This window comes from Pistacia vera, unplaced genomic scaffold, assembly GCF_008641045.1.
Source record: "Pistacia vera cultivar Batoury unplaced genomic scaffold, PisVer_v2 Contig200, whole genome shotgun sequence".
Lineage (NCBI taxonomy): Eukaryota > Viridiplantae > Streptophyta > Magnoliopsida > Sapindales > Anacardiaceae > Pistacia > Pistacia vera.
Window position 1 is genome coordinate 1,754,033 of NW_022196003.1, and position 26,871 is coordinate 1,780,903.

General features: G+C 37.1%; 6 protein-coding genes across 10 annotated transcripts; 4 read left to right on the forward strand and 2 right to left on the reverse strand.

Annotated features, from left to right (window-relative positions):
* Positions 1-2,403: 2,403 nt before the first annotated feature.
* LOC116128504 (MLO protein homolog 1-like) lies at positions 2,404-5,633 on the reverse strand. The gene is made up of 14 exons (XM_031414213.1): positions 5,205-5,633; positions 5,057-5,114; positions 4,725-4,969; positions 4,483-4,599; positions 4,324-4,384; positions 4,130-4,215; positions 3,965-4,039; positions 3,766-3,854; positions 3,619-3,668; positions 3,476-3,516; positions 3,212-3,385; positions 3,098-3,133; positions 2,887-3,015; positions 2,404-2,814 (listed from the first exon to the last, which is right to left on the reverse strand). The coding sequence occupies exons 1-14, from the start codon at positions 5,325-5,327 to the stop codon at positions 2,404-2,406; spliced, it is 1,695 nt and encodes a 564-aa protein (XP_031270073.1). The 5' UTR covers positions 5,328-5,633.
* A 359-nt stretch (positions 5,634-5,992) lies between these two features.
* Positions 5,993-8,526, forward strand: LOC116128645. Its single transcript, XM_031414404.1, has 5 exons — positions 5,993-6,184; positions 6,732-6,864; positions 7,313-7,409; positions 7,701-7,793; positions 8,215-8,526. Exons 1-5 carry the CDS (start codon positions 6,124-6,126, stop codon positions 8,350-8,352), a joined length of 522 nt encoding a protein of 173 aa, XP_031270264.1. The 5' UTR covers positions 5,993-6,123; the 3' UTR covers positions 8,353-8,526.
* An 857-nt stretch (positions 8,527-9,383) lies between these two features.
* Positions 9,384-12,544, forward strand: LOC116128630 (glyceraldehyde-3-phosphate dehydrogenase B, chloroplastic). 2 transcript variants are annotated; one of them, XM_031414385.1, is made up of 10 exons: positions 9,384-9,476; positions 9,524-9,638; positions 9,732-9,845; positions 10,447-10,608; positions 10,715-10,882; positions 11,114-11,274; positions 11,368-11,429; positions 11,546-11,595; positions 11,724-12,130; positions 12,277-12,544. In XM_031414385.1, exons 2-10 carry the CDS (start codon positions 9,540-9,542, stop codon positions 12,410-12,412), a joined length of 1,359 nt encoding a protein of 452 aa, XP_031270245.1. In that variant the 5' UTR covers positions 9,384-9,476; positions 9,524-9,539; the 3' UTR covers positions 12,413-12,544. The 2 variants fall into 2 exon arrangements, with proteins under 2 accessions (XP_031270245.1, XP_031270244.1); XM_031414384.1 differs by having other exon boundaries at positions 9,393-9,638.
* A 711-nt stretch (positions 12,545-13,255) lies between these two features.
* LOC116128534 (serine/threonine-protein kinase/endoribonuclease IRE1b-like) lies at positions 13,256-17,435 on the forward strand. Of its 2 annotated transcripts, none has more exons than XM_031414247.1 (6): positions 13,256-13,531; positions 13,648-13,855; positions 13,934-15,417; positions 15,879-16,051; positions 16,298-16,544; positions 16,848-17,435. In XM_031414247.1, the coding sequence occupies exons 1-6, from the start codon at positions 13,371-13,373 to the stop codon at positions 17,296-17,298; spliced, it is 2,724 nt and encodes a 907-aa protein (XP_031270107.1). In that variant the 5' UTR covers positions 13,256-13,370; the 3' UTR covers positions 17,299-17,435. The 2 variants fall into 2 exon arrangements, with proteins under 2 accessions (XP_031270107.1, XP_031270108.1); XM_031414248.1 differs by having other exon boundaries at positions 13,441-13,537.
* Positions 17,436-18,304: 869 nt separating this feature from the next.
* Positions 18,305-20,035, forward strand: LOC116128618 (glucan endo-1,3-beta-glucosidase 12-like). Its single transcript, XM_031414369.1, has 2 exons — positions 18,305-19,726; positions 19,842-20,035. Exons 1-2 carry the CDS (start codon positions 18,313-18,315, stop codon positions 19,871-19,873), a joined length of 1,446 nt encoding a protein of 481 aa, XP_031270229.1. The 5' UTR covers positions 18,305-18,312; the 3' UTR covers positions 19,874-20,035.
* A 266-nt stretch (positions 20,036-20,301) lies between these two features.
* LOC116128522 (glutamate receptor 3.3) lies at positions 20,302-25,625 on the reverse strand. 3 transcript variants are annotated; one of them, XM_031414233.1, is made up of 7 exons: positions 25,374-25,625; positions 24,428-24,780; positions 22,931-24,273; positions 22,574-22,851; positions 21,811-21,842; positions 21,304-21,710; positions 20,302-21,024 (listed from the first exon to the last, which is right to left on the reverse strand). In XM_031414233.1, exons 2-7 carry the CDS (start codon positions 24,690-24,692, stop codon positions 20,563-20,565), a joined length of 2,787 nt encoding a protein of 928 aa, XP_031270093.1. In that variant the 5' UTR covers positions 24,693-24,780; positions 25,374-25,625; the 3' UTR covers positions 20,302-20,562. The 3 variants fall into 3 exon arrangements, with proteins under 3 accessions (XP_031270093.1, XP_031270091.1, XP_031270092.1); XM_031414231.1 differs by having other exon boundaries at positions 25,351-25,625; XM_031414232.1 differs by lacking the exon at positions 25,374-25,625 and adding an exon at positions 24,964-25,251.
* Positions 25,626-26,871: the final 1,246 nt, after the last annotated feature.

Here is a 26,871-nt window from a genome sequence, read left to right on the forward strand (position 1 = left end):
GTGACCTTTTTTAAATCTTATGGAAACATCAACCTTTTGATTTTATTTTTTATTGTGTAAAATAATACTATTCTTGGTATGATGGAGAATCTTTAATTAAAATATACAAACCCACTTAAAACTATTGAAACTTTCATCAACTTGCCCAAGACGTCAGAATGACATTTCTCTCCACTATATGTTATAAAAAAGAAAACAATATAAAATAAAATTGATTTTTGATACTATTTAACAATGAGCATATGATTCATAAAGATTTGACATTCGCAAATAATTAGCATATGATATTATTATATTAATTAATGTAATAATTAATTATCATTAAGTAAATTAAATACAGTCAAAAGTCATCAATTGTATTTAACGCATATATTTATTTTAATAGCAATATGAGTTATGCCTATATTAATTGAGTTTGTTTGAAATAATACTTTAACAAACAATAAGGTTGAAATTCAATCTGATAAGCCGCGTTATATTACTTTGAGCCTATTTCACTAAGCTTATGTAAATTAGTTTACAAAAGATTAGCTTATAAGTAGTTAGTGTTTATAAGCTAATTTGAGCTTATAAGTATTTGAAATTTTAAGTAGTTATGTATTTGATTAAAATACTTATAAGTGACTGATAAGTAATTGACAAATTTGGTAAAATGTGATTTATAAGTACAAAAAAATTATAAACAAATATATCAGCTTAATTTTAGAGCTTATAAGCTCAGACAAACGCCCTCTTAATTTAGAGAGTGTTTGTCTAAGCTTATAAGCTGGTCAACTAGTTTATAAGCTCTAAAATTAAACTGATATGTTTGTTTATAACTTTTTTAAGCCTTTTTTTTTTTTTTTTTTTTTGCTTATAAGCACTCTGTTTATAAGCTAGTTTGACTAAGTATATTACCACATTATCCTTATTTAATTTTAAAATTCTATAATATACCCTTATTTAATGTAGTACATTTTTTAGTCATTTTATAAAAAAAATATACTTATAAATCACATTTTACTAAACACGTCAACTACTTATCAGTCACTTATAAGTACTTTAACCAAACAGGTAATTGCTTAAAATTTCAAATGTTTATAACCTAAAATTAGCTTATAAACACTTATTACTTATAAATTAATTTTTATAAGCTCAAACAAACACCCCCTTATTGAGATTAATAGTTAATCTGTCACCTTAATTTTGATTCAATCATGGAAGGGAAAGGAAAATGATAGGGAACATCTGAATTATAGAATTATTACTTTATTAGATAGTTATATTGGGGGGCCCTAGCAAAAGTATACTCAGTGGGGCCACTTGACCCCACTGAAATTCTGAAATCATTGAAGATAGATAGTTACGGGTGCGTTTGGTGTAGTATTTTGGATAGGATTTTGAGGATAGTATTGGATTGTTGGATAGGGGAGTATTACGAGGTAAATTTGAAAAATTTATGAAAAAGCCCTTAGGTTTACTAATTTAATTAAAGACCGTACTATATAAAATGACAAAAATACCTCCACCACCTGCAGTGTCAGATTCCGGCCGCCACCGCCGGAATCTGGATGGAAAATTTTGTTACGGCACAGACCGATCGGATCTGTGCCGTAACGCATTATTATGACCTTTTCCAGCCAGATCCACCACGGATCTGGCCGAAAAAGGCCAGATCTATGGCCTGTTATGGCCGTCGACGGCCGGAAAGGCCAAAACGATGGCCATCTTTGGCCGTCGCTGACGGCCAGATCTAGCATTTTCTGGCCAGATCCGTGGTGGATCTAGCCGGAAAAGGCCAGATCGGTGTAATTCCGGCCATTTATGGTCGGAATTTAGGCCGTTGTATAGATTCCGGCTATCACCGGCGGTGGTTGCCGGAATCTGACAAGTTGGGTTGATGGGGGGGTTTTTGTTCATTTTTAAAAAAAAAAATTCAGGGGGCATTTAGTGAAATTAATAACCTTATGGGGTCTAAAAGTAATTAAAAAATAGGGTAATATTTCTGGAATAGTGTGCCAAACATTATTTGGAGAATAGGATTGAGAATATGGATAAAAATAGGGAGTCAAACGCACCCTACAATATTTAACAATTTTGAGCACTAAAATTTATATTCATCCCACTGAAATTACATTGTAAATAAAGTAATTATGTATCAATTTTTGAAATATAAAAAATCATCAAAAATAATTATGGAATCGATAATTTGATATATATAATTTTTAAAATTATATATTTTTTTTTATACTTACTATTTCAATATATATTTTATTATCAATTTATCAATTTATATCCTATATTAAGCTGATGTGTCACTTTTCATACAACAATCAATAATTAAAATTGGATTAATGTCATGCCTGCCCAAAGCTGAAGTACACATGTTTTTTACTATACAAAAACGACACTCTAATTCCTCGTTTAAAGTCTAACGAAAGAGAAATCTCTGTTATGAAGTTCTCCCTCGTTTCTTTTTAGACGATGATCTTCTTCTTGTTGTTCTTCTTCTTCAACAACATGCCTGTTGTTATGAGAGGAGCCTTCAATTTCTGAGAGCTCATTATCGGAAGGGTAAGACATGGGAGAAGTTACAACACTTTCAATGTCGACATGCGGTTGACTAGATCGGTTCTTATAGTTGTGAAGCAAATGTATCGGTGATGAGCCAATGCTTGGTGTGTTTTCACCGCTCAAGAATCCTGGATCAGAACCACCATTATTATTTCTTCCTGCTTTCCTTATCTTGTTTCTCTCCTTTGCAACCTGATGCCATTTTTTAATTGCCTTGGCTGTTTGCTCCTCGAAGATTGCTTTCTTCATGTGAGAACCCATCTGCATGCACACGTACACGATTATTACTGTGCTTTATTAATGGTTATTTTGAATTTTGGAAGAACTACTTACGTGTGTTACCAAGGCATAGAGAGGGAAGGTGATGTAGCTGCATAAGAACTGAAGGGCCACGCCCAGAATGACCCTTGCCACAATGGCTCGCAAATTCTCGTGAAAGCATGAATTCAGTCCGAATTCGTACTGCATAACATTAATTTCCTTACATTAACTGATCATTTCTTAGCAGAATCATTCATTACAGGAAATTTAAACAGTTACTTACCCATGTCCACAAGAAAAATGCCATTTGAAACGCATTCTGAACAGGGATTAAATCGATTAGTACAGTTAAAATAGAATACATTTTGGTAAAATTTCAACTGAAGTAAATGTTCACCTGGAACAAAGTGTAGTGTATTAATAGGAGAATCCATTCGGGTCGATTAAACCAGAAATATTTATTGTTTGGTTCAACGACTGGAACTCCTCTTACAACAGTAGATCGATCCTGGATTTCTTGAGCCATTTCCATGATTACAAGTTCAAGCTTTGTACCCACTAGGAGAAGTATCTGCATATACAAGATCCAACATTACTTTTAAAATTATTAATTAATTAGCATTTAAGAATTAGTAGAGATTCAAAAGCTGTAATTTCTGACCGCGAATGGAACTAATGTCAGCCAGTCAAGCGTGTACCATTCTGCATAAATAAATTAAATATTTCAACATGAGACATTAAAAATTGTGAGCGTGTAAAATATGAGTGCGCTTGAAGACGAAGGGAAGGGATAGAGAGATTAACTGTACACGTTTATAAGCAAAAAGATTACAGCGAAAATCCATAGAGGGATACTGCAAAATCAGAATAAAGAAATTAGCATTCCTGCCGCCCGCTGTACTTATTTAAAAAGAAAGAAAAGAACAGTATATTGAGATAATAGATAGAGACCTAATACCCACGACCACCTTAAAATCGTCTTCCATGGATCTTTTGATGTATTTATGGAAGTCAAATGAACTATTTGGAGCAAAATGTGCCTGCAGCAGTTGTTACAGTTGTAAAATATAAGCACGTTTAAACTTTGATACAATGTCAAGTTATCACTTTAACCCAAAAATTTGATTATCAAGTAAAATCTAGTTCTTACATTGATAAAGCCATTGCGCATTGTCAAATAGTCCACCTTTGATACTGAACCAAAGAATTGCCTGAAGAATGCTATCTGTATAAACAAGTTGATTCGTTGATCAAACAGTAATTGAGGTCAAGATCTTCATTTGCAATAGCATTATATATGTATATAAGCGCTTACAATCCATCTAATTCCGGGCGTTCTGGATAAACCAGAGTGACGCCTCACAAAGGAAGTTTGGTGAGTGAACCTGAATCTTTCTGGATCTAGAAACAACAATATCAAGGCCCAATTAGATCGACAGGCTAAAGGTCCAAACTCAAGCCATTTGAATATGTCTCAAAAGAGAAACTCCAGAACACTAAAAAAATCACCATTTGTGAATTGATATTCCAAGGATGATGTCTCTGATTCCCAGGATTTCCATTTCTTCACCTGATCCAGAAACAATTTCACCCATCAGATAGACCTTAGACTTTAGAGGGTTAAATGGGTTGAGGCTCTGACTTGAATGGTGAAAACTTAATCATTACCTTAGCCCTAGCCAGTACAATGGTGATGACACTGTATAAAACATGAAAGACGGCAAGGACGAATATAAATATATGCAACTGGTGCACTCCACTCTGCGAAATCAATGATACTTTACCCTGGAAACAATTAAAACCCAGTCAGACTCCCACCAAATAGCCCCAAATTCAAAAAAAAAAAAAAAAACAAAAAAAGACACGCACACACACATAACATATCATTATCTGAACAAAGCAAAGTTTACCTTTTTAGAGCAATAATCTTCTCCGCCAGCTGGGGCCGCCAAAACTCGTCTCATTGTCATATCTCCAGCAAACCAAAATAACTTTCTCCTATGTTCATCTCCCTCAGCATCACCATCATCCTCCTTTGTATAAGTACCCTTGCATGGAAGCATGGTTTCCCCAATATCAGTAGGAATGCATATCTTTGCTATAAATCTTGTGCCCACAGTTAGAAGCAGAGATATGAAACCCAAAAGCATCAGCTCTGTAAATATCAAACAATATGTACTTAGTAAACATAACTCAAGTATCCCAAATCTAAAATATAGTATAAAGACCAATTAATACTAACCAGCTTTAATTTTCTCCAGGGCTTCACTCATGGCTTTGTTATGGCGTTTCTGGAACCACTGTTCAGGAAAACGGAAGCAAAATTTTGAACCAACTGTGTCGTTGAATATACAGTTGAATTCAACTAAAGAATTGAATTAAATACATACCTTGGCAAGAGAATGAATCCCATGTTCTATTAGAATGGATATGATCACAAATACCGCACAAACGACCGCAACAGCCCATGTTGGTGTCTCCTCTAGCGACCTATCTCCAGTAGCACCCGCCATAATAATTTGCCTGATATCTCACAGTTCGTGGTTCTAATTTATTGGTGAAGATGATGATACCGAAGCAATCAAACGAAACTTGCATTTCTCATCAAATTAATAAGAGACGATATGAGCTATGCAATTAAGCTTATGATATTAGCGCGTTTAAACACGGTTTGAATTTGTCTCTGCTGCTTGTTCTTTGTGACGTTAGGTTGGCCATCTTCTCTGCAGTGCGGTCTCAACCCTCCTCATAAAAATTCAAGCCGGCGGATATTGGAGCCAGCCAAACCAGAGAATGTTTCTTGGCAATTAACATTGTCTTAGGTATTAATCTCTCTTGATAGCAACATTGTTATTTGTTCGAATTTAAATTCACAGATCCCATTTGGCCATTTCTTAGTCACTGCTGAAAAGTTGACAATGTCGTCGTCGTCTTCTGTGTTTGGACGATATATCGTTTTCATCTTTCTAATTTGATGACGTGTTGTTTATTGTAATTTGGTTGGAAACGCTTAAGCTTAACCGTCCAAATAAAATACAGATCAGTCATCAGAGCTTTTAGACTTGGGCCGGAGCCCGGCCCAATTCACCTAAACGGTGCGCTTAAGTCTATCGAGTACGGCATCAAAGGGGCAGTCCTTGGTGAATTAATTAGGTGATGTGGCGGTGTATCATTGATCATGCTTTAAGAAAACTGGCCTAGATATTATCGAACATAGAAACCGGTAGTGTAGTGTGTACTGTGTAGTGCTTGATTTATCTTCTAGACTAAACCATTCAGAGCTCATTTCTCATCTACGGTACAAAAAGAATGACTGCTATTTCCAATTCTTTGGTTTTGTCGAAAAACCCTCGGCTCCATCTGTCTTTTGGTAAACATTGCTCTCACATTTCGCTTTTGTTCTGATTATTCTCTTCAATCTCAGTGCTAACTAAGCTGGCAGTTTATTTGTCATTTGGTTTTTTGGTTATGTTGTTGATAAACATTTGATTACTAGTAAATCTTGATATCTCTTCTTGCTTCAGTTGTTTAGATATTGAATAAGTGTTATAATCTATAGTTTTCTCAAGTTTAGGAACTTTTATATATTTATTTTTAAATTTCTTTATCTGTGTATTTGATCTGGTTAACTAATTACTATTTCAATCAACAAACCGATTAATATAGGTGTTGAAGGAAAGCAGGGGAAAAGAATGTTTACTTGCGTTTGAATTTCGGGTTAATTTTTGTGGAGGACCAAATATGTTATATGACTGATTGATTTTGTTTCTGTATTTTGAAATTCATATTTTTGATTAAGAATGTGAGATGTGTCTGTGCCGAGAGCTGCTTTGGATATTTTTAGCGCCTGTTAGGTTTGATGTTTGTTTTAGAAGAGTGTTAAGTTTTTGTTAATTATTCCAAATGTTTGTTTGTAGGCTCTTATTTGAAGCCGTCAGACCAGTGTCTTGGGAGTATTGGCCCTGCCAATTTGCCATTCAGTTCAAATCGTCTGTGCAAAGTGCAACTTTCTACCTCCAAAAGGTCTCTCACAGTTCAAGCTGCGTATAGGTATCATCTTTCCCATTGCTATTAGTGCTTTGAAGTCTTATTTTTGAGCATAGTTTCCTATTGAAGGTGGAATCACATACACTTGTTATTTGCATTCGAATGTGAGCAACCCACACCACATTTGTTTCTGTTATTTAAGCTTTCTTGGTGAGTGAAGATTTTATGGACTCTTCAGTCTCATGCTGAAAATGCCAAGCCTTGTACGGCTGTTTTTGTTAAGCAAACAATTGAATTCTATGATTTTATTTTCTTTTACCTTGGTGTCACACTGTGGTATTTTACGTGGTAGTGCACAATATATAGATCTGATATATATATAAGAATCATGTGTTTTCTGAATTGATTACATGTTCCTCCTCACTTTCTACACTCTTTCTCTTGCATGCATTATGCATTCACACATGCAGCCAAAGTTCCTAATGCCATTCACCTGCTTCTGTTCTCACAGTGATGAAGGAAGCTCAAATAGCGCAGGCATCTTTGTTGGTGGTTTTGTTTTGGGAGGAATTATAGTTGGCACACTTGGATGTGTATATGCACCTCAGGTAGTTATCTGTGCAAATGATCATTGAAAAGATTGTGCATAGTGTCCATCAACCATATCTTCATTAATTGAAAGGGTTGAATGGAATAAGAGATGGGTTATGAATGCTCTCTTGCTAAGATTATCCTCTACCATCAGATCGTAGATTAATGATCATAGAACTACTGTCAACAGTCAAAAAAGCATCTAGTGTTGGCAGTCTAACTCTATTCTTGTTGTTAGGCTTTTGTTTTTTATATGATAGTCACTTAAATCAAGCCAGTGAAATCCTTCATCTAATGTTCATTGACAGATCAGCAAGGCACTAGCTGGTGCTGCGGCTGACAGAAAGGATCTGATGAGAAAATTGCCCAAGTTCATATATGATGAAGAAAAAGCTTTAGAGGTGAGACATTACTTTTGACTGCTTGTTCATGCATCTTGACAGGATAAAGGTTTAACTGATTTTGTAGATTTTCTGGCTCTTTTCCTTTTTTTTTTCTAGGATACTTCTAAACTTTATTCGAAATCTTGATGAATTGTGAGTTGTCATCTTCCTATAATTCAAGCCCTGACTTCCGTGCCAAATTTATGTTGTTTAAATTCCTGAAATGGATGGACTTCTAGAGTATTTCATTTAGTTTCTTAAAATTCCCCAATCTTAGATGCCTTCTTCTATCGTCTAGCTCTAATAGATAAATTAATCTCCAGATCCAGTATAGCCGACACTAGCATCTGTGTGCTGAATTGTCCATTTCATTATTTATCTATAACCTCTTCTTTGATAATAGACTGACAATGACATATTTGGCTTATTTGATCTGCAGAAAACACGAAAAATACTAACTGAAAAGATTGCCCAGCTAAACTCTGCTATAGATGATGTTTCTACTCAGCTCCATGCAGAAGATGAGGGCCCAAATGGAGTGGCTGTGAACTCTGATGAAATTGAAGCTAATGTATGAGATATCTCTTATCAGCCTTCAATCATCAGCAACTTCAATCATAAGAAATAACACTGAATTTGTTGTAATGTTTTTCTTTTCTTCTTGAGAAACTTTGGTTCTTAAATTGTGTTCTTGCATGGGTATATATACTGTTACCTAAATAAAATCAATGACAAGACTTGCTTTTGCTCAGTTTTGGGTTCTGAGTTAACATATTAGTGTTTAGAAAATAGAGAAATTTGCTTTAAAAAACCCTTTTAATGTGGTGAAGTAATAATCACATTCAAATGGACACTGTCTGAAATGATGGATGACCTCTGACTTTACGCATATATCTGTTTGGAGTAAAATTGGTTAGGGCAATGCTTTCACTTAAGAGATTGACGGTTGAATAAGACTGATAAGCACATATAAAGATAGAGCTATAGCATACTTGAATTCAGGGCATCTTACATCTTGATTCCCCATATGCAACTTACTGGAAATTTGCAATTCCATAGCTAGCGGACAGATTAAACGAAACATTACTTGAAGGCTGCGAGCCTGCGATTCGGGGATGAATCTGCCACCACAGGCTAGAGGATCCGTCATGGCCTCTGGATTGGGCTTAAATTTATTCTAATTTTCAGTTTGTCTACTAGACAAATTTTACAACCAAAAGATTATTTGTCTCATGAAGCTGGTATGAGAAAGTCCAAAATATTTAAGCCTTCAGATAAGCAAATAATCATCTGATAGAAATAAATCATAATCACCCAATAGATGTATCCTTGGATGTTCTCCACCGTCCAAAATGATCACACCTTTCAGCCAGAGAAGCATGAAGTAAATATCCATTTAGGATAAAAAAAACAATTGAATATACCGACGTGTACATAACATTTGGCTTGTTCTGCAATCTCCATGTTCTAGTTGTGGCAATCAAACTCTTGTCATTATAAAAAACATGGAAGGACATTTTAGGCAAGGACGAATGGATGAACAATCTGTGGTTCAGATCACAAAGTTGCATGCTTCAAAACATAATCTTATCCCATCTCCATGCACAGACCCATATATCTCCACTCACCACACATTTCTTTAATTCACTTTCAACCATAATTTATATCCCAAAGATGGAAATGATTATTGTACACTAACGAAATAACCGAACTCGACTGTATAAATACTGGGTGGAACTTAGTCTCTCAGCTTTAGTTGCAGCCATGGCCACTCACGCAGCTCTTGCTTCCTCAAGAATCCCAGCCAGCACCAGGCTTCCTTCCAAGACCACTCACTCTTTCCCCACTCAATGCTCCACCAAGGTCTCTCTGTCTGATCTCTCCGTGCAAAGTGTGGTTTTTTCTTTTTAGCTAGATTGTTGGATATTGATTGTTTGTTTTTTTTTGGTTTTGCAGAGGCTGGAAGTGGCTGAATTCTCTGGCCTTCGATCAAAAGCAAGTGTGACATATGCCAGTAATGCCAGAGAAGGATCATTCTTTGATGTTGTGGCTGCCCAACTTACTCCTAAGGTTATTCACCCTTACTTTCTCAATCTCTTTTTCATCGGGAGTTTATATTTATGGGTATTAGTAATCAGTTTTATTATTGGATAATTCTTTAATATCAACCATCACCAGGTTCAACTATCTTCTGATTGTTTATGCATATGCCTTTTTAACCAAATGACTATAACATTAAATTACTTGTCTTATTATCATCACTTTTTGTCAGTTCTAAGCAGCCCAGGACACAAGTTTAGTAGAATACTACTTGCAAAAGATTGTAAAATCTCCAAAAATTGCCATAATTAAATAATATCAACCATTATTTGAACTTCTATGATGTTTCAAATTTGAGAATTATATGGGAAACTTATGGTTATTGCTTTCTACAATTTTTTGCTGGGTCATGACTCATGAATGGTTCAATTATATGAAAATGAACTGATGACTACAGCTTATTTTTTTTAAAATAACTGTCAATTATTAGTCACAAAAAATTCTTTCAAAGGCTACCTTTTAATAGAGTAATTTTAATTTGATATAAGAAATATATGATCAAATTTGTTCATAGTGCTACTTTGTTAGATAAAATGGTACTGAGAAGTTGGAATTTTGTGTTTAAATGTAGACTGCAGGATCAAATCCTGTAAGGGGAGAAACAGTGGCCAAATTGAAGGTGGCAATCAATGGATTTGGACGTATTGGCAGGAACTTCCTCCGATGCTGGCATGGCAGGAAGGACTCACCACTTGATGTTATTGTTGTCAACGACAGTGGTGGTGTCAAGAACGTAAGTGAACTCAAAAGTTTCAGAATTGCTATGTTTTCTAATAATTAACTTTCCAGGAAATATCAGTTTCTCATTAATGGACCAACAATATGAAATATAATTACAGGCTTCACACCTTCTAAAATATGACTCAATGCTGGGAACTTTCAAAGCAGATGTGAAAATAGTGGACAATGAGACCATTTCTGTTGATGGTAAGCCCATCAAGGTTGTCTCTAACAGGGACCCTCTCAAGCTCCCATGGGCTGAGCTTGGCATCGACATTGTTATTGAGGTAGGTTCTTATACTTATTTTGATATGTTCCAGTCTTTGATGAATATGACATCTATCACAGCAGACATATTTATATTTTGTGACTCATCATTTAAGTTAATTTTAAGCAGAGAGAACATGACTAGAATCTATTCTATCTGATTCCCAAGACGCAGGGAAAATATCTGAGCTGGATTAACAAATTGTTAATTTTCTGGTTGAGGTATTGATCTATTACTGTAAATTCTACAGGGAACAGGAGTTTTTGTGGATGGCCCTGGTGCTGGGAAACACATCCAAGCTGGTGCTAAGAAAGTAGTTATCACTGCTCCAGCAAAAGGTGCTGACATTCCAACCTATGTCGTTGGTGTCAATGAAAAGGATTACAATCACGATGTTTCAAACATTGTCAGGTCAGTGTTTTACCAAGAAATCTGCTCAGTAGAAAAGCAATGATGACCATTGATTCCATGTTGTTTTGTTGATCCACATATTGCCATACGCAGCAATGCTTCTTGCACCACAAACTGTCTGGCCCCTTTTGTTAAGGTCATCGATGAAGAATTTGGTAAGCACTCATTAGCCTTCACTCGATTAAAGACAATAGATGGGAAAGATGTGAAGGACTTCTTCTTGAGTAAAATTGAATGAGATCTTAATGATCTTAATGTAATTTCTTTGCAGGCATTGTTAAAGGAACAATGACAACTACTCACTCCTACACCGGAGACCAGGTAATCTACCACAGCAAAATTTTCAATCTATTAAATTATAGGATGCCAATAATATAGTAATGAATCGTAAAATGGAAATATGAGTAAGTTAACAAGTGCAAAACTGAAAAAAACTTGTGTTTTTCCAGAGGCTCTTGGATGCTTCACACAGGGACTTGAGGAGAGCTAGGGCTGCAGCATTGAACATTGTCCCAACAAGCACTGGTGCAGCCAAGGCCGTGTCTCTTGTGCTTCCTCAACTCAAGGGCAAGCTCAATGGCATTGCCCTCCGTGTGCCAACACCAAATGTGTCAGTTGTTGACCTTGTTGTGAATGTTGAGAAGAAGGGTATAACAGCTGAAGATGTCAATGCGGCCTTCAGAAAGGCTGCTGATGGTCCATTAAAGGGCATATTGGATGTGTGTGATGTTCCTCTTGTGTCAGTGGACTTCCGATGCTCTGATGTTTCTTCCACCATTGACTCTTCATTGACCATGGTCATGGGAGATGATATGGTCAAGGTGGTTGCATGGTACGACAACGAATGGGGTTACAGGTGAGGATTTTCTAATTCATTGACTATTCTAGACAAATCAAAAGAACAAAAAATGAATTGTAATTGTCTGTTCATTGAGTATGATAAACTACTTAAACATGAAATTAATGCGATTGTGTGTTAACGATTATTATGTGGTTTTGCAGCCAAAGGGTTGTTGATTTGACACATCTGGTAGCAAGCAAATGGCCAGGTAGTCCTGCAGCTGGAAGTGGAGACCCATTGGAGGATTTCTGCCTGAAAAACCCTGCGGAAGAGGAATGCAAAGTTTATGAAGCTTAAGCTGATTTGCATTCTAATTTTTGTTTGGTTGGCGAATGATACAGGGCCTAAGGTTTTTCATTGTCAATTATCACCAAATGCTTACTTTGTAAAGACAACTGAGTGAGATGAACCAGAATTTTTATCAAATAATATGTCAAGGCAATCATTGCAGTTGCAATAAAGACTGTATTCTTAGATTTAGAACTTTCACCTGGGTCATATTTGTAGGGTATTCAATAGGCCCCAGGGATTAATGACGGCGGTGTTCGGGTAAGTTTGCACACACCTCGACTAATCCCTAATACTCATTGAATACTTTGTAAACCCAATGTTCTAAGGTAAGTCACAAACGACTAATCCCTAGGGTCCATCAACTAATCCCGGGGACCTATTGAATACCCTACAAATATGACCAGGGTGTTCGAGTTAGCTTACGCGCACCTCAACTAATCCTCAAGGCTCATTGAATACTCTTCAAACTCAATGTTCCAAGGTAAGTCACAAATGACCCATTGAATACTCTACAAACTTAATGTTCCAAAGTAAGTCACAAATGTGATAGATGACCTCAAAGTTCCAACCAAAAAGTCAATAAAGGGAGCAAATCTTCTTGACCGCCAGACCAAACCTTGTAAGTGTTGTAAATTCGAATTCTCTTAAAATGTTGCCAGATGATGATATAAGATTGAAAGGATATTTTTGTGATGTCGATTTGCTGGAAGAAATTGAAGAAGACATATAAAGAGGAGGGTCAAAATGAAATGCAAGGGAATACTATGGTTAAGTTTTAGTAAGTCCCTTTGATGTCGCCGTATTGACAGATTTGACCTCCTAAAAACGTGTAATATTTTTGCACGGGAAAGGAAGACAGTCAAAGACTCAAACACAGCCTAACCAACTATTTGAACACAACTGATAATTTCCCAAATACGAAGAGAATCGCAAATCTCAGGAATTTGAGGTTCGGATCTGCAAAATGAGAGTCTTGAGACGCTCTATTATATATCTTCTGTTATCAACAGTTATATTACGCGGCTTATCGTCTTCAGAGCTTGCAAAAACCTCGCTTTCAAATCCAAATCCAAATCGCGGCGTTTCCGAAACCTTGCACCCTCTTTTGCCGCGGAGGCCGCCACCGTAAATGTCTAAATTTATAAATATTTTTATTATTTTTCTGATAAATGCATTAATTAATTGTTTGTTTAATTAATTATTATTATTATTATTATTATTTTTTTGGCATTTGGATTCAGTAAAGCTGATGTAGCACTCGTAGCTTCTTTAGACGGAACCATTCATTTTATAGACACCAAATTAGGGAAAAGGCTGTGGTCGTTTTCGTCTGGTCGGCCTATTTATTCGTCGTATCAGGATTCTCTTAACCATAATGCATATGGGTTTTATATAGATGTTGGTGAAGATTGGAATCTTTATGTTCATAACACGCGGTTGGGTAAAACGGTAAGTCAAGTTATATTCTTGGCTATATGAAAATTTATTTATTTGGAAATTTATGAAATATATGTTTTTCTATTGTAGACGAAAGTCTCTTCGAGTGCTGATGAGTACATTAGAATGACGCCATACGTATCTGAGAATGGAGGAGTGACAGTAGGTCAAAAAAACACCACTGTTTTCCTTGTTGATGCTGAATCTGGAAGAGTAGTTTACAGCTATGACTCAGGTGATTCTGCGTCTACGTTAGGGTTTCAGGGTGGTGAAGATAACCCTGTTTTGCGAGTGAATGGTTCCGAAGGACTAATGGAATCTGGTTCTGGAAACTTGAAGATGGTCCGACAGCTGGTTTACATATTGAGGAAAGATTATGTGCTGCGGTATTTTTCTCCTAATACTGAACCTAGAGAAGTATGGAATGTGGCATTTGCAGAGATCGAAGCTGAATTTCGATGTCAAGGGATTGAAAATCCTTTTGACGGGTATCCTTCTGATTCAGAGAATGAGCTGAGTGTAGAGTACTTGGGTGATAGTGAGTTGCCTTTTCCATGTCAGACAAGGGTTTTGGTAAGCCGGATTCGAGATAATAACTTGCTGGAAGAATTTCTCTCTTTAGGTGGTAGAGTTGGTGGATTGCCTTCTCTGCCTGCTGCTGGTCACAACCATCCTCTAAGCCTTGTATCCAGTCATCCTGACAATGAAGATAGAAATATGCTTGCTTTGCCCCTACCTGAGATTGAAAACCCTTTTTCCTTGGGAATGCTTGGTGGAAGTAATAGTGAATTGAATAACAGGAGCACATTTGATGAAAAAATTAAAGGATCCCATATATCCTCTATTGTAGCTCTTTTCATTACTACCATCTTTTGCATTATTGGCTTCCTCTTTTACTGGTCGAAACAGGGCAAGTTGAATAAGCAGGCTGAGGAACTTAAAGTGCAAGCTGGGATAACCAAGAAGAAGAAATCCCGGAGATCAGGGAACAATAAGAACAATGCCAATAGTGAGAAAAATCAGAAACTCATTGCACATGAGACTAAGGTTGGTGATGCCAGTGGGTTTCCACACATTGAAGGAAGTGAAAGGAAATCATTGCTAACATTTACAGGTCTTGTTGATGGTCGTGTTGTTGGGCGTAGGATTGGTAGGCTACTTGTTTCTAGCAAAGAAATTGCTAAAGGGAGCAATGGTACCATTGTACTGGAGGGCATTTATGATGGTCGTCCAGTAGCTGTTAAACGCCTTGTGCAGACTCATCATGATGTGGCCTTGAAAGAGATCCAGAATCTTATTGCTTCTGATCAACATCCAAATATTGTCCGATGGTATGGGGTGGAGTTTGATCAAGATTTTGTTTATCTCTCTCTGGAGCGCTGTACTTGTAGCTTAAATGACTTAATTTATGTATGCTCTGGAACTCTCCATAGTCAAAAAATTGCAAATGACCAAGATTCCAACTCGTTGGATGAGTTCACTATTCAATTATGTACAGTGATGGAAAACAACAAAGATATTGAACTTTGGAAGGCAAATGGGTATCCTACAGCCCAGTTGTTAAAGTTGATGAGGTAAGTTTATGCTACATCTATTCTTTTCTTTTTTTGTTTTTATCATTATTTTTATACTTCGTTGACAAGTACCACTTTAGTGCTTGTCATTAAAGATTTGAATACCTTTATTGTGTCAACAAATTTATACTGTGTATACCAATTTAAGCTTTGCTCATTTTCTGCTGTTGTTGGTAAGATATTTTGGGATTAATAACATTTTGAAGCTTATGATGAGATCTTGAGCTATTGGGTGAATAAATTTAGGGTTTTCTGTGATGAATTCTCTGCATGAATTTCAACTTTAAGCAATCTATAATCCACAATCTCAGGTTTTAACTACTGGGCCATTTTGCTCTTATGTAAATAAAGCTATATCTATATGATTTTGTGTATCTCAACATTTCCTTTGATTCAGATGAATATTTGGATTTGTAATCAAGAAACTAACTTGTTTCATGACATGGTTCTAATCGATTCAGGGATATGGTCTCTGGGCTTTCCCATTTACATGATCTTGGAATTATACATCGGGACCTTAAGCCTCAAAATGTTTTGATAAACAAGGAGAGATCTTTATGTGCAAAACTTTCAGATATGGGTATTAGCAAACGCCTGCATGGCGATATGTCTTCCTTAACCCAGAATGCTACTGGTAAGCTTATCTAATTGGTTTATCTGATTACATTTTCTACACATGAGAGGTACATGGCATGTGGTATTGGGTCTATCTTTAGGTCAGCGGGCATATTGATTGTGCAGAATGATCTGAGTTATGGTCCAAATGTTTACCTGGCTTCCCTCATCCAAGTTATGATTTGTGGAGTAAGACCTTTCTTAGCCTCTGACCTGCTTCCTCTGTGTGTTGCCTTATCTAGTGGTGGTTTAATTCTTATTGTAGGTTATGGAAGTTCAGGTTGGCAAGCACCTGAACAACTTCGTCACGGTCGCCAAACACGTGCAGTAGATTTATTTAGTTTAGGCTGTGTTCTCTTTTTCTGTATGACTGGTGGTAAACATCCTTATGGTGATAGTTTTGAACGTGATGTTAATATTGTAAATGATCAAAAAGACCTATTCTTGGTGGAGAATGTACCAGAAGCTGTGGATCTCTTCTTACAGCTCTTGCATCCCAGTCCAGATATGAGGTAAGCTGTTATTATAAAACTTCCAGTTCAGCAAGAGTTATTATCATTCTGTTATTTTGCATACCTTTTAAGGTTATGAAACTTCAGTTCCTGCACTTAAATGCCCACGAAATTTTGTTGCCAAGATTTCGGTAGTTGTCTGTCAAATATTTGCATGACTGGATCCCCCAAGGTGTATTCTCACTGTATGAATATGGGCTTTTCAGGACACCATATAGTGAAACAGTTTTCATTGGTGTTTTAGGAGTCAAAAGACTTAGGAACTTTATTCCTTCTGTAATGACTTAACTACATATTTTGTAGGCCAAAGGCCCAAGATGCTTTGCATCATCCATTTTTTTGGACTTCTGAGACCAGACTTTCATTTCTTCGAGATGTGAGTGATCGTGTTGAACTTGAAGATAGGGAGAAAGAATCAGAACTCTTGACAGCATTAGAAGGTATTGCAACAGTGGCTTTGAATGGGAAATGGGATGAAAAGATGGAAGCTGCATTCCTTGATAACATTGGGCGCTATAGGCGTTACAAGTATGACTCTGTACGAGACTTACTGAGGGTAATAAGAAACAAATCAAATCACTACAGGGAACTTCCTCAAGACATCCAAGACTTGTTAGGACCACTTCCTGAAGGATTTTACAACTATTTTTCTAGCAGGTTTCCGAAACTTTTGATTGAGGTTTATAATGTGATTTACAGATACTGCAAAGAGGAAGTATTTTTTCAAAAGTATGTAAAATCCGATCTAGTCTGACCCAAACCATCAAAACTTTGTAAATACAAATAGTAAAACTATTTCGCCATAAAATAGTTATACACATCAATGTATAGAAATGTGTATTCAATTACATTTAATTTGAATGTACTGATCCAGGAACTGATGTTTATGAAGCTGAAGATGTAACCATTGTTTACTATATGTTTGAATTTTCAGATGTGTTTGGGTGGGTAGGACCCAAAAGTTTGTTTCAATTTTCCTTTTTCCCTTGAAAGACTGTTTCCATTTACCCTTTGAAAAGTTCATAAATAAGCTGAAAATGGATTTGGTTTTCGTGGTTGGTGTGAGCTAAGAATCTGATTTCAGTTACGAAATGGGTTCACTCTCTTGAATGGCCTGTGTCCAGTGATCAGAGATATCAGATATCCACTCTTGCACTTCTTTCTGTTTCCATTATCCAACTGGCCCACACTTTTCTGTGTTCATGGTTTCATTTTAACCAGCTTTAACTTCAATTTATTGGGACATGGTACGACTGTACAATTAACCAACCACATTATTCAATTTTCGAATTCGGAACAAGTTGCAAAGATTCTTAAACAGGGTTCAAAGCACGAGATGAAGTGGTTAAAATTCGGATATGTCTTATTGTTGTCGCTTGCATGATGAAGTAAGTTGTTTTTTCTCTGTATTTCAGGTGGGTATTAGAGGGATTTGATTATTAATAATAAGAACCCTATATTTATCTGATAATTTTACTTCGGAGAACTAAACGCTGGCACTGGTCCAATCTTGAAATTTGAAGGGAAACGCGTTTCCAAGTTGAAATTATCCCCCAACAATTAAGCCCTTCTTCACCCATCATCAACTCACATGGCATATTGGCCCACCTCTCTTACCTTTTGATCTGTATGGTTTGAATTTTTTGATCTGTATGGTTTGAATTTTTTGATCAGAGGAGATCAAAATCGCAGTTACCTTTCGGGATTTCTCAAAAAGGACAAAGGCCACAGTTGCCTTTGTCTCCTATCACTTTTGTACCATCAATCAATGAAGAAATATTCAAAGAAAATTATACTTATATCTCCACTTTTTCCAACAAAATCTCAATCCCTCACTCTCACTTCAACCACCATGGCTCTTCCTCTACTCCTTCTTCTTCTTCTTCTTCTCAGCCCGTTCCGAAACGTTGTCGGAGTGGGCATAAACTATGGTACTCTAGGCAACAACCTTCCATCACCAAAGAAAGTAGCTCAACTCCTTCAATCCACACTCATTGATAAGGTCAAAATCTATGATACCGACCCTGAAATCCTCCAGGCCTTTGCCAACACCGGCATAGACCTAATTGTGGCCGTCGAAAACTACAACGTGGCAAACATCAGCACCGACACCTCGTCAGCCGATGAGTGGCTCTCCACGCGTGTCTTACCCTTCATTCCTGCCACTTCCATTGTCGCCATTGCCGTAGGTAACGAGTATTTAACAACTGAAAAACTAGACCCAAAAGCTTTAGTCCAAGCCATGCAAAACCTGCATGCAGCATTGTTGAAACGTGGTCTTGAACGTAAAATCAAGGTCTCAACACCGCATAGTATGGCTGTTCTTGCTGCTTCATTTCCTCCCTCAGCTTCCACTTTTGCCACTGATCTTGCCCCAACGATGAGCTCTATATTAGGGTTTTTAGCTGACACTGGAACGCCGTTCATGATCAATGCGTATCCATATTTTGCTTACAGGGGAAACCCTAGTACGGTTGATATGGAGTATGCTTTACTAGGAAATGCCTCTGGGGTAAATGACCCTAAAGGGTTCGTGTACACCAACATGTTGGATGCACAAATTGACTCTGTTAGATCTGCCATTAATGCCCTAGGGTTTGGTAATGGGTCAATAGAGATTACTGTCTCTGAATCTGGGTGGCCATCCAAGGGTGAGCCTGGCGACATGGCGGCCACTCCAGCAAATGCAAAGACTTATAATACTAGGTTGATACAACGTGCACAGTCAAGTAAAGGGACACCCATGAGGCCAAAGGACAAGATAGATATATTTGTGTTTGCATTGTTTAATGAGAACAAGAAAGAAGGGGATGTTACCGAGAGGAATTTTGGGATTTTTAATGGGGATGGATCTAAGGTTTATGAGGTGGATTTGAGTTGTCAGTTTTGCAGTAATGGAGGGTCATTCGAGAAAATGTCAAGTGGAGCTGCGAGAGGACCGTCTGTTTGGTGCGTGGCTAAACCACATGCAGATGAAAAAGTTCTTCAAACTGTTTTGGATTTTTGCTGTGGAGCTGGTGGTGTTGATTGCAGAGAAACTTATAAGAGTGGTGATTGTTTTGAGCCTGAAAAGCTTCATGCACATGCATCATACGCCATGAATGCTTACTATCAGATGCATGGAAGGAACTACTGGAACTGTGATTTCAAGGGCACTGGCCTTGTTACCTTCAGTGATCCAAGTAAGTTCATTGATTTCGTACTACACTCTATTAATTAATTAGTTAATAATTAATTTGTTATTTGTTAATCTCTCTTACTGTAACTTTTTCTTTGTTTCTTTTTATCACTAATCAGGTTATGGCACGTGCCGGTATCCTCAGCAGTGATTCAGAAAGCAGGGATGTGGTTGACAGCTCCTTTGTACCGTTTCTCTGTATTTGATACTTTCAACAGTTGCTTTGGTGTTAATTGTTTGTATGTGTGACAAAATGGGTTGAGCACCGAAAAGCTTTATAAAAGATCAGATTAGCTGTATGAAGCTTTTGAAATTTGGTTGGTTTTGCCTGAGAAAGGGAGCTTAAAGATTCTTTTTTCAACCTTTTTATGGGAAGAAGATAAAGATAAGCACATGGTAAAGTGTCAAAGTATAATGTCTCCACAATTAAAGGCTTTTTATGTTTGGAAAAGTTCATACTCTTTCTTGAAGATGGAATCTTTGCTAGGCCTGTGGTGGAACCCTTTGAAGGACTTCCAGGCTTCAGATTGAAATAACTAAAGTATAATATCAGAACCAGAAAACGAAGATCGAATTCCTAAAAGAAACATAACTAAATAGGGATATATACTTTAATTTAATATTACTTGACAATGTATGTGATCTTAATAAGTTGACATGTATATAAGACAAAATCTAGCAATGGCAAATGCTGTAAGCCATTCCCGTGGGCAGCAATTTTGCAAATGCATATGAACGGTTTGCAGTGCTTGAAATAAGGTTCTAAATGGTGCTGAATATGCAATAATGAGTGATACAATTAAGGAAGTACAAGTACTAGAAAACCAAGTTAATTGCTCATTAGCTGCTGTTGCTCCCTGTGGCCAAATCTGTATGTCTCCTCTTCTTACTTCCTAACTCCTCATCCCTATCATTTTCAAATGTTCTTTCCGAATTTAGTCTCTTATTCTTGCTCTTCGATAAATCTTCCTTCTCATCCATTATTGATAGAAATCTCTGAAGTGTTCTAGATCGTACGCCACCAGGCTCAGTTGCAATAGACTCGGTAGGAGCACTGCGTACCAGGTTCATAATTTGCAAAAAGTATATTAATAGGGCAATGAAGCAAGCTATTCCGCAGATAAGGAAAAGACCCCAGAAGCTTTTCAGTTGAAGCCGGTCTGATTCAATCTCAGCATTGTCTAAACTGCAACTGCTTTTCACCAGCCACTTGTCATGGATCCGCTGGAGATCACCATTCTCAGCTAGTTGTAGAATTGCAGTTGACAAATCAATAGCCAAGGGAGAGTCCCGTGGAAATGCCTAGAAAGAGAAAGAAATGAAACATGTTTCAAACATGCAACAAATTCCTTTATACATGTAGACTCATCATTTGTTTAAAATTTCATAGATATTATGAGACAGGCACTATCATCTTCAGTGACAACTAACAACAAAATGATGATATATATTTGCCATCTTATGACATGGAATGGAAGATGTATGGGTTGTTAAAGAATGGAAAATATGCCTTCTAACATACTTCTAAAGCTCACATTTTAGAAAGATAAACTATGTGAAATCCAGAAAAAAGATACTCACAAAGCCCCAACCGCTTTTGGTGAACTCTTGACCTACAATCTTGAATGTGCACTGGGTTGAGAGGAAAAGTTCTATATATGGACGTTCATCTACCACAGCAGCAACACCTCCCTTACCGGGACCATTTTTGAGTGCTAAAGCATATTCTTCAGGTGTACCGAGGGAGACAAGCCTAGACTTGGATATGTTGAGTTCCTCAGTTAAATAACGTTCAGCAAATGAACCCTCCTGGTATCCAATAGGGTCATTACCAGTTCTCAGGCTGTCAATTCCTTTAATAGGAGAAGAGAGCTGCTGCACTGTGAGGATTGAAGTCAGACTGGCAGTGTAGCTTGAGTTGATTATCAAAACTACAAAGAGCCATATGATTAGCACCAGACGGCCAAGGGTGCTCACAGTGTTCTCTCCTGCAACAAGAACCCACAAAATAAAATGTCAATCGAGTTAATGCTGCTCCTTCATGGCCTGACATAATAGTAAAATTTTTAGCAAGAATCTTTCACTTACTATGGGCAAAAAACATGGTTGATAAGCTAAACCTGCAGGATTAACAAACAAGATGGTTAATATGTCCAGTTCTTGACAGAAAACAAAGGCAAACATTAAGATCAGATAATACTTAAGTTTTACCAGCATCAGCTATAAAACTAAAATTAAAAAATGTAGGAACAATTACTCAAGGATATTCGAAGACATCACTGCTCTCAGAAATGTTATAGAAACAATGCCTCATGATAGATTTGTTTGTAAACTGTACAAACACATCAGGTACAGAAATAGATTTGTTTGTAAACTGTACAAACACATCAGGTACAGAAACACCCTTCATTTGAAGCATTTAAATCAATCAATACAAATTGTTCGGCTTCTTGCATTTTGGTCATTTTTTTCCTAAAAAATGTGCCAACAACCTTGACTAAGATTTCAGATCAAACTTTTGAAAACATTTTGGGAGTTCTCCTTTTAAATTGTCTATAAATCATCAAACCAAGGGGCATGCTCTATAGGTGTCTCTGGCAGAAGTGCAGTCAAGAGTCATCTACTGAACAAATCTCTCTGCATCTTATCTAGCGGAAACATATCATGATGATCTCAACCTTAAACTGTAAGACCACAATCTCACACCTCAGATAGCCATGGTTCCACTAGTCTTGACCAAGAGATGAATAATCCTCTTTATAGTTCAGTCTAAAACATATTACACACACACAAGCACAGAGAAAGACAGTTCAGGAAGTATCATAACAAGATAATCAATTCAAGAACTCACGAGAGAACGGTTATAATTTGTCTATTGGGAGGTCCTCTGAATTCGTCATTTATCCTATGCTCTAAAATCCATACGACAATTCCAATAACAATGAAAGAAAAAGCGGTGACAGTCCACATTGATCGAGTGAATGGCCGCAAAAAAGCCCAAGCTCCAGTGTTCGATTTCTTAAATGGGGCCACAACAACGAGTCCTGATGCAGCATACGGTTGCGTGAAATCCACTATCTTTGTTCGATTTGTGACAATAGCTATGTCACCAACAGCAGCATCCAAAACCTACGTCAAGAAAATAAGACAATCAGCAAGCAGAAGTTAACAAACTTTAAATGATTTGAACCAATGATATAATACTCACACCAGTGGTGATCGAATTCACCAGTTCTGTGTAGCTTGGATTTTTAGTACCATCTCCAAAGGGGATAAATTGGTACGGGACAGCGTATGGCAACAAGTTTACAGCAGCTGTAAACACATCTATGCAAAAACCCTGAAACATATCAGTTCCTTTCACTCTTGATACAAATTCCCGGTAACTGGCCCGATTAGGTACACCAATTTTCAATCGTTGCCCATTGTTTGGGAAAACCCATCCCCGGGGCTTTGTCAAGGTGTCTCCAGGCCAGATGACACTGTATAGTTGCTGGCTTGCACTTGAGCGATTGGGTGGCTTTGTATAGAGTGTCTCAGGAAGCACAGTCGATAAACCAGTATAGTTGGACCAGTAACCAACCTGTCGAATCCCAGATCCAATCACATTAATAATATCATATGCAGGATTAATAAGAGACTTGTCTGGACTAAACTTTAGAGGACCTGTTAACCCAACAGTATTACTCTGCAATATGTAATTCAGCAATTGCGGTCCATCATCGAAAACGCTCATTGCATCGAGGTGGAGATTGCTGGCTTCTGAAGAAAGAAATCTAGAATCATTAGAGAATGAGATAATCCCACCCTGATTAAAAAAGGCATCAAGAGCATGAGCTAACAGCCAAACAGAGTCATAAGCATAAAGACCATAAGAATTCATCCCCAAATGACCACCAGCCAAATTCCTCCACCTAGAAAGAAAAGCTCTCTTTCTCTCTGAATCTGGGATGTGCTGACGCAAAACAAGAACTCCTTGCATTTTATCCATGGTGTCAGACGGGAGAGGAGAATTAGAATCTAAAATATAAGCCAGCCAATCTGTAGCTATCCATACATAACCATTATCCATCATCTGAAGATAGTTTGCAGCAGAGAAAACCCTGAAACCGATATCTCCACTTGCATGCAGAACAATAATACGGGATTCCATCAATGCAACCTTAACAAGTAGATCCATGATGACATTTTGGTTCACTCCAGATCCTGGGGGGATTGCTGCCTTATATGAGATTTTACAGCGTCTCTCTGCAAGCTTATCACTCAATGCAGCTATTCCATTCCGTCCATAATCATCATCAACAAAGATGGCAATCACAGCAGTCCAGCCATAATGATCAACAATCTCAGCTACTGCAGCCATCTGGTAAGAATCACTCTGTGTTGTCCTAACAAAGTAGGGGAACTGAATCGAAGAGAGAGTGGGGTCAGTAGCCCCAAATGACAGTAAAGGAGTTTGAAGCTCATTTGCAACATGACATATAATATGGGCAACTGTAGAACATTGCGGGCCTATGATGGCAACAATATCAGTCTCCATGAATTGCAAAGCTGTATCAACACAATAATCAGTATATTCAAGCAGGTTACACAATTAATTACAATATTATTACTATTTTAAAAACAGATTTCTTGCACACAACAAATGACCAAACAAATGAGCAACCAACTTCAAACTAAATGAAGGAAATTGACAGTTGAGTACCTTCTGCCATGCCAAGAAACCCGCTGCAATTGGAATCTTGCATTGTTATATTAAGTTTCGTGCCAGGAAGAATGCTAGAATTAGAGTTGACATCTTTCACAGCTTCTTCAATGGCAATCTTGGCAACTCTACCAATGGTAGAGTTGAATGTAAAAATTGCACCAATACTAACAACAGATGGTCTTGAGGTAACGTTCTGACTGTACCCACTTGAATTCAGGCCCAAAAAGATAAAGAAACACAGAAGAAACCCCAGAGTACTCATTTCAAATCAAAGGTACAGATCTTAGAGTGCCCAGAACGAATCCACTCACCACCTCCAGTAGAGAATTAGTACACCGTCGACTCATGGGCTGTAAAGATTGGATAAAACAAACAAATTATAAGAAGATTCAATAATAAATACGAGAGCCAAATACATCAAATCTGAAAGAACACAATATAATAAATTCGAAACGAAAACATAAAATTGAGAGTTATCCATCACTAATTATGCCATTCGGCAGTCAGAAACACCATTAGTAACACAAACTCACAGATAATAATAGTTTTTTTCATTTTTTTTCTCAGAAGCCAGAAAACGAATTTGCAAAGCTTTAGAGTTGTCTCTGTTTTATAAATTTTCTCAGCAACCAAACAAAGGTGGAAGAATATAAACAAATGTAACTTGATAGCATCAGAATGACAAGTACTGCAAACAAGAATCAGATTCTCTGTACAGCACGATTTTTTTATTTTATTTTTGTTAAAAGAATAATCAAATTTAGTATACAGAACTAGAACCATGGCAGCAGTTCACACATAAAGAATAATCTCAATTAAATTCAGCCACTTTCTAGTACAATAAAGATTTCATTTTTTCAAAAATTAAGTGAACTTATTTTACAAGAGGAGCTTTACAGACACAGTTGGAAAAAACTCACCTACTTGAAAAGCGAAATCTTACATGAGAACCCAGCCAAGTATTATGCGCCAATGGCCAACCCTTGCTTCACAAAAAGGGAGATAAACTTATTGACCAGTTGACAAATCTAGAAAAGAAAAATTTTCTATAAAGATAATGGCAGCCACAACAGCCCAGGTGCCCATCACAAAACAGAAGAATATGTTTCACATGCCATAAACTAACTGGGTTTTGTTTGTGTAATACTGTTTGTTTGCTTGACTAAGATCTCATAAACTACAACTAGATATGCTTCAACAATTGGTGGCAGTGGCACTTTTGTTTGTTGCGACACATTTTGGGATTCTTTGTTGGATTTACATTAACAGTCCACTAATTCGGCTTAAGTGATCCTAATCATGGTCAATTGAATAGTGAATTAATTATTCTTTGATAACCTATAATGGACTTCCACTCAAAATGGAATTTTGTTGATAGGGTTAAAATATAGGCCAGACGAATTATACCTACCCAAGGTTTGGCAAAACGATGATTGGTACCCAAAAGTTTTAAAAATACAAACAGGTATCTTCTGTTAGTGAAAAACTAGAATGCCCTTTAAGAAATATTAGTCTATTTTTTTAATTACTTTTAAACTCCTTAAGTTTATTAATTCTATCAAATACCCCCAGAAAAAAAGTTTAAAAATTAACAAAAATATCCCCACCCACCCATACTTGCCAGATTCCGGCCGCCACCGCCGGTAGTAGCAGGAATCTGTCACAACGGTCTACGCCACCACCGTAAATGTCTGGTAATTCACCGATCTGGCATTTTCTCGCCAGATCCACCACAGATATGGTCGGAAAAGGCCAGATCTAACGTGAAAATGCCAGATCTGGCCGGAAAGTGACGGCTAAAGAAATGATCGTCAGTGTTGCGGTAGTCGACGGCCAGATCTGGCCTTTTCCGACCATATCTGTGGTGGATCTGGCTGGAAAAGACCAAATCGGTGAATTACCGGCCATTTTCAATGGTGGCGTAGACCGTTGTGACAGATTCCGGCTTCCACCGGCGGTGGCCGCCGGAATCTGACAAGTATAGGTGGGTGGGGGTGTTTTTGTTAATTTTTAAACTTTTTTAGGGTATTTGTGGAATTAATAAACTTAAGGGGTCTAAAAGTAATTAAAAAAATAGACTAATATTTCTCAAAGGACATTCTAGTCTTTTCACTAATGAAAGATACCTGTTTGTCTTTTTGAAATCTTTTGAGTACCAATCTATCGTTTTCCTCTAAAATATAAGCCTTGTGCATCATGTGTTTGTGTTGGAAGAATATAACTGGATTGATTTTTTGTAAGGTAATAGGGAGTGGTTGACATTGCAAGTTGCTAGAATAGTTTAATAAGCAGGCAGGCAGAGATTATTCTTCAGAACTAATCAATACCCATTTAGAATATTAATTTACAGAATCAAAAATGAAATATATGGAGTCATTGTAGATGTCCGCGATGGTTAAAAGTTAAAACAGACTGGGAAATGAAAGAAAGGTTTGGGGAAA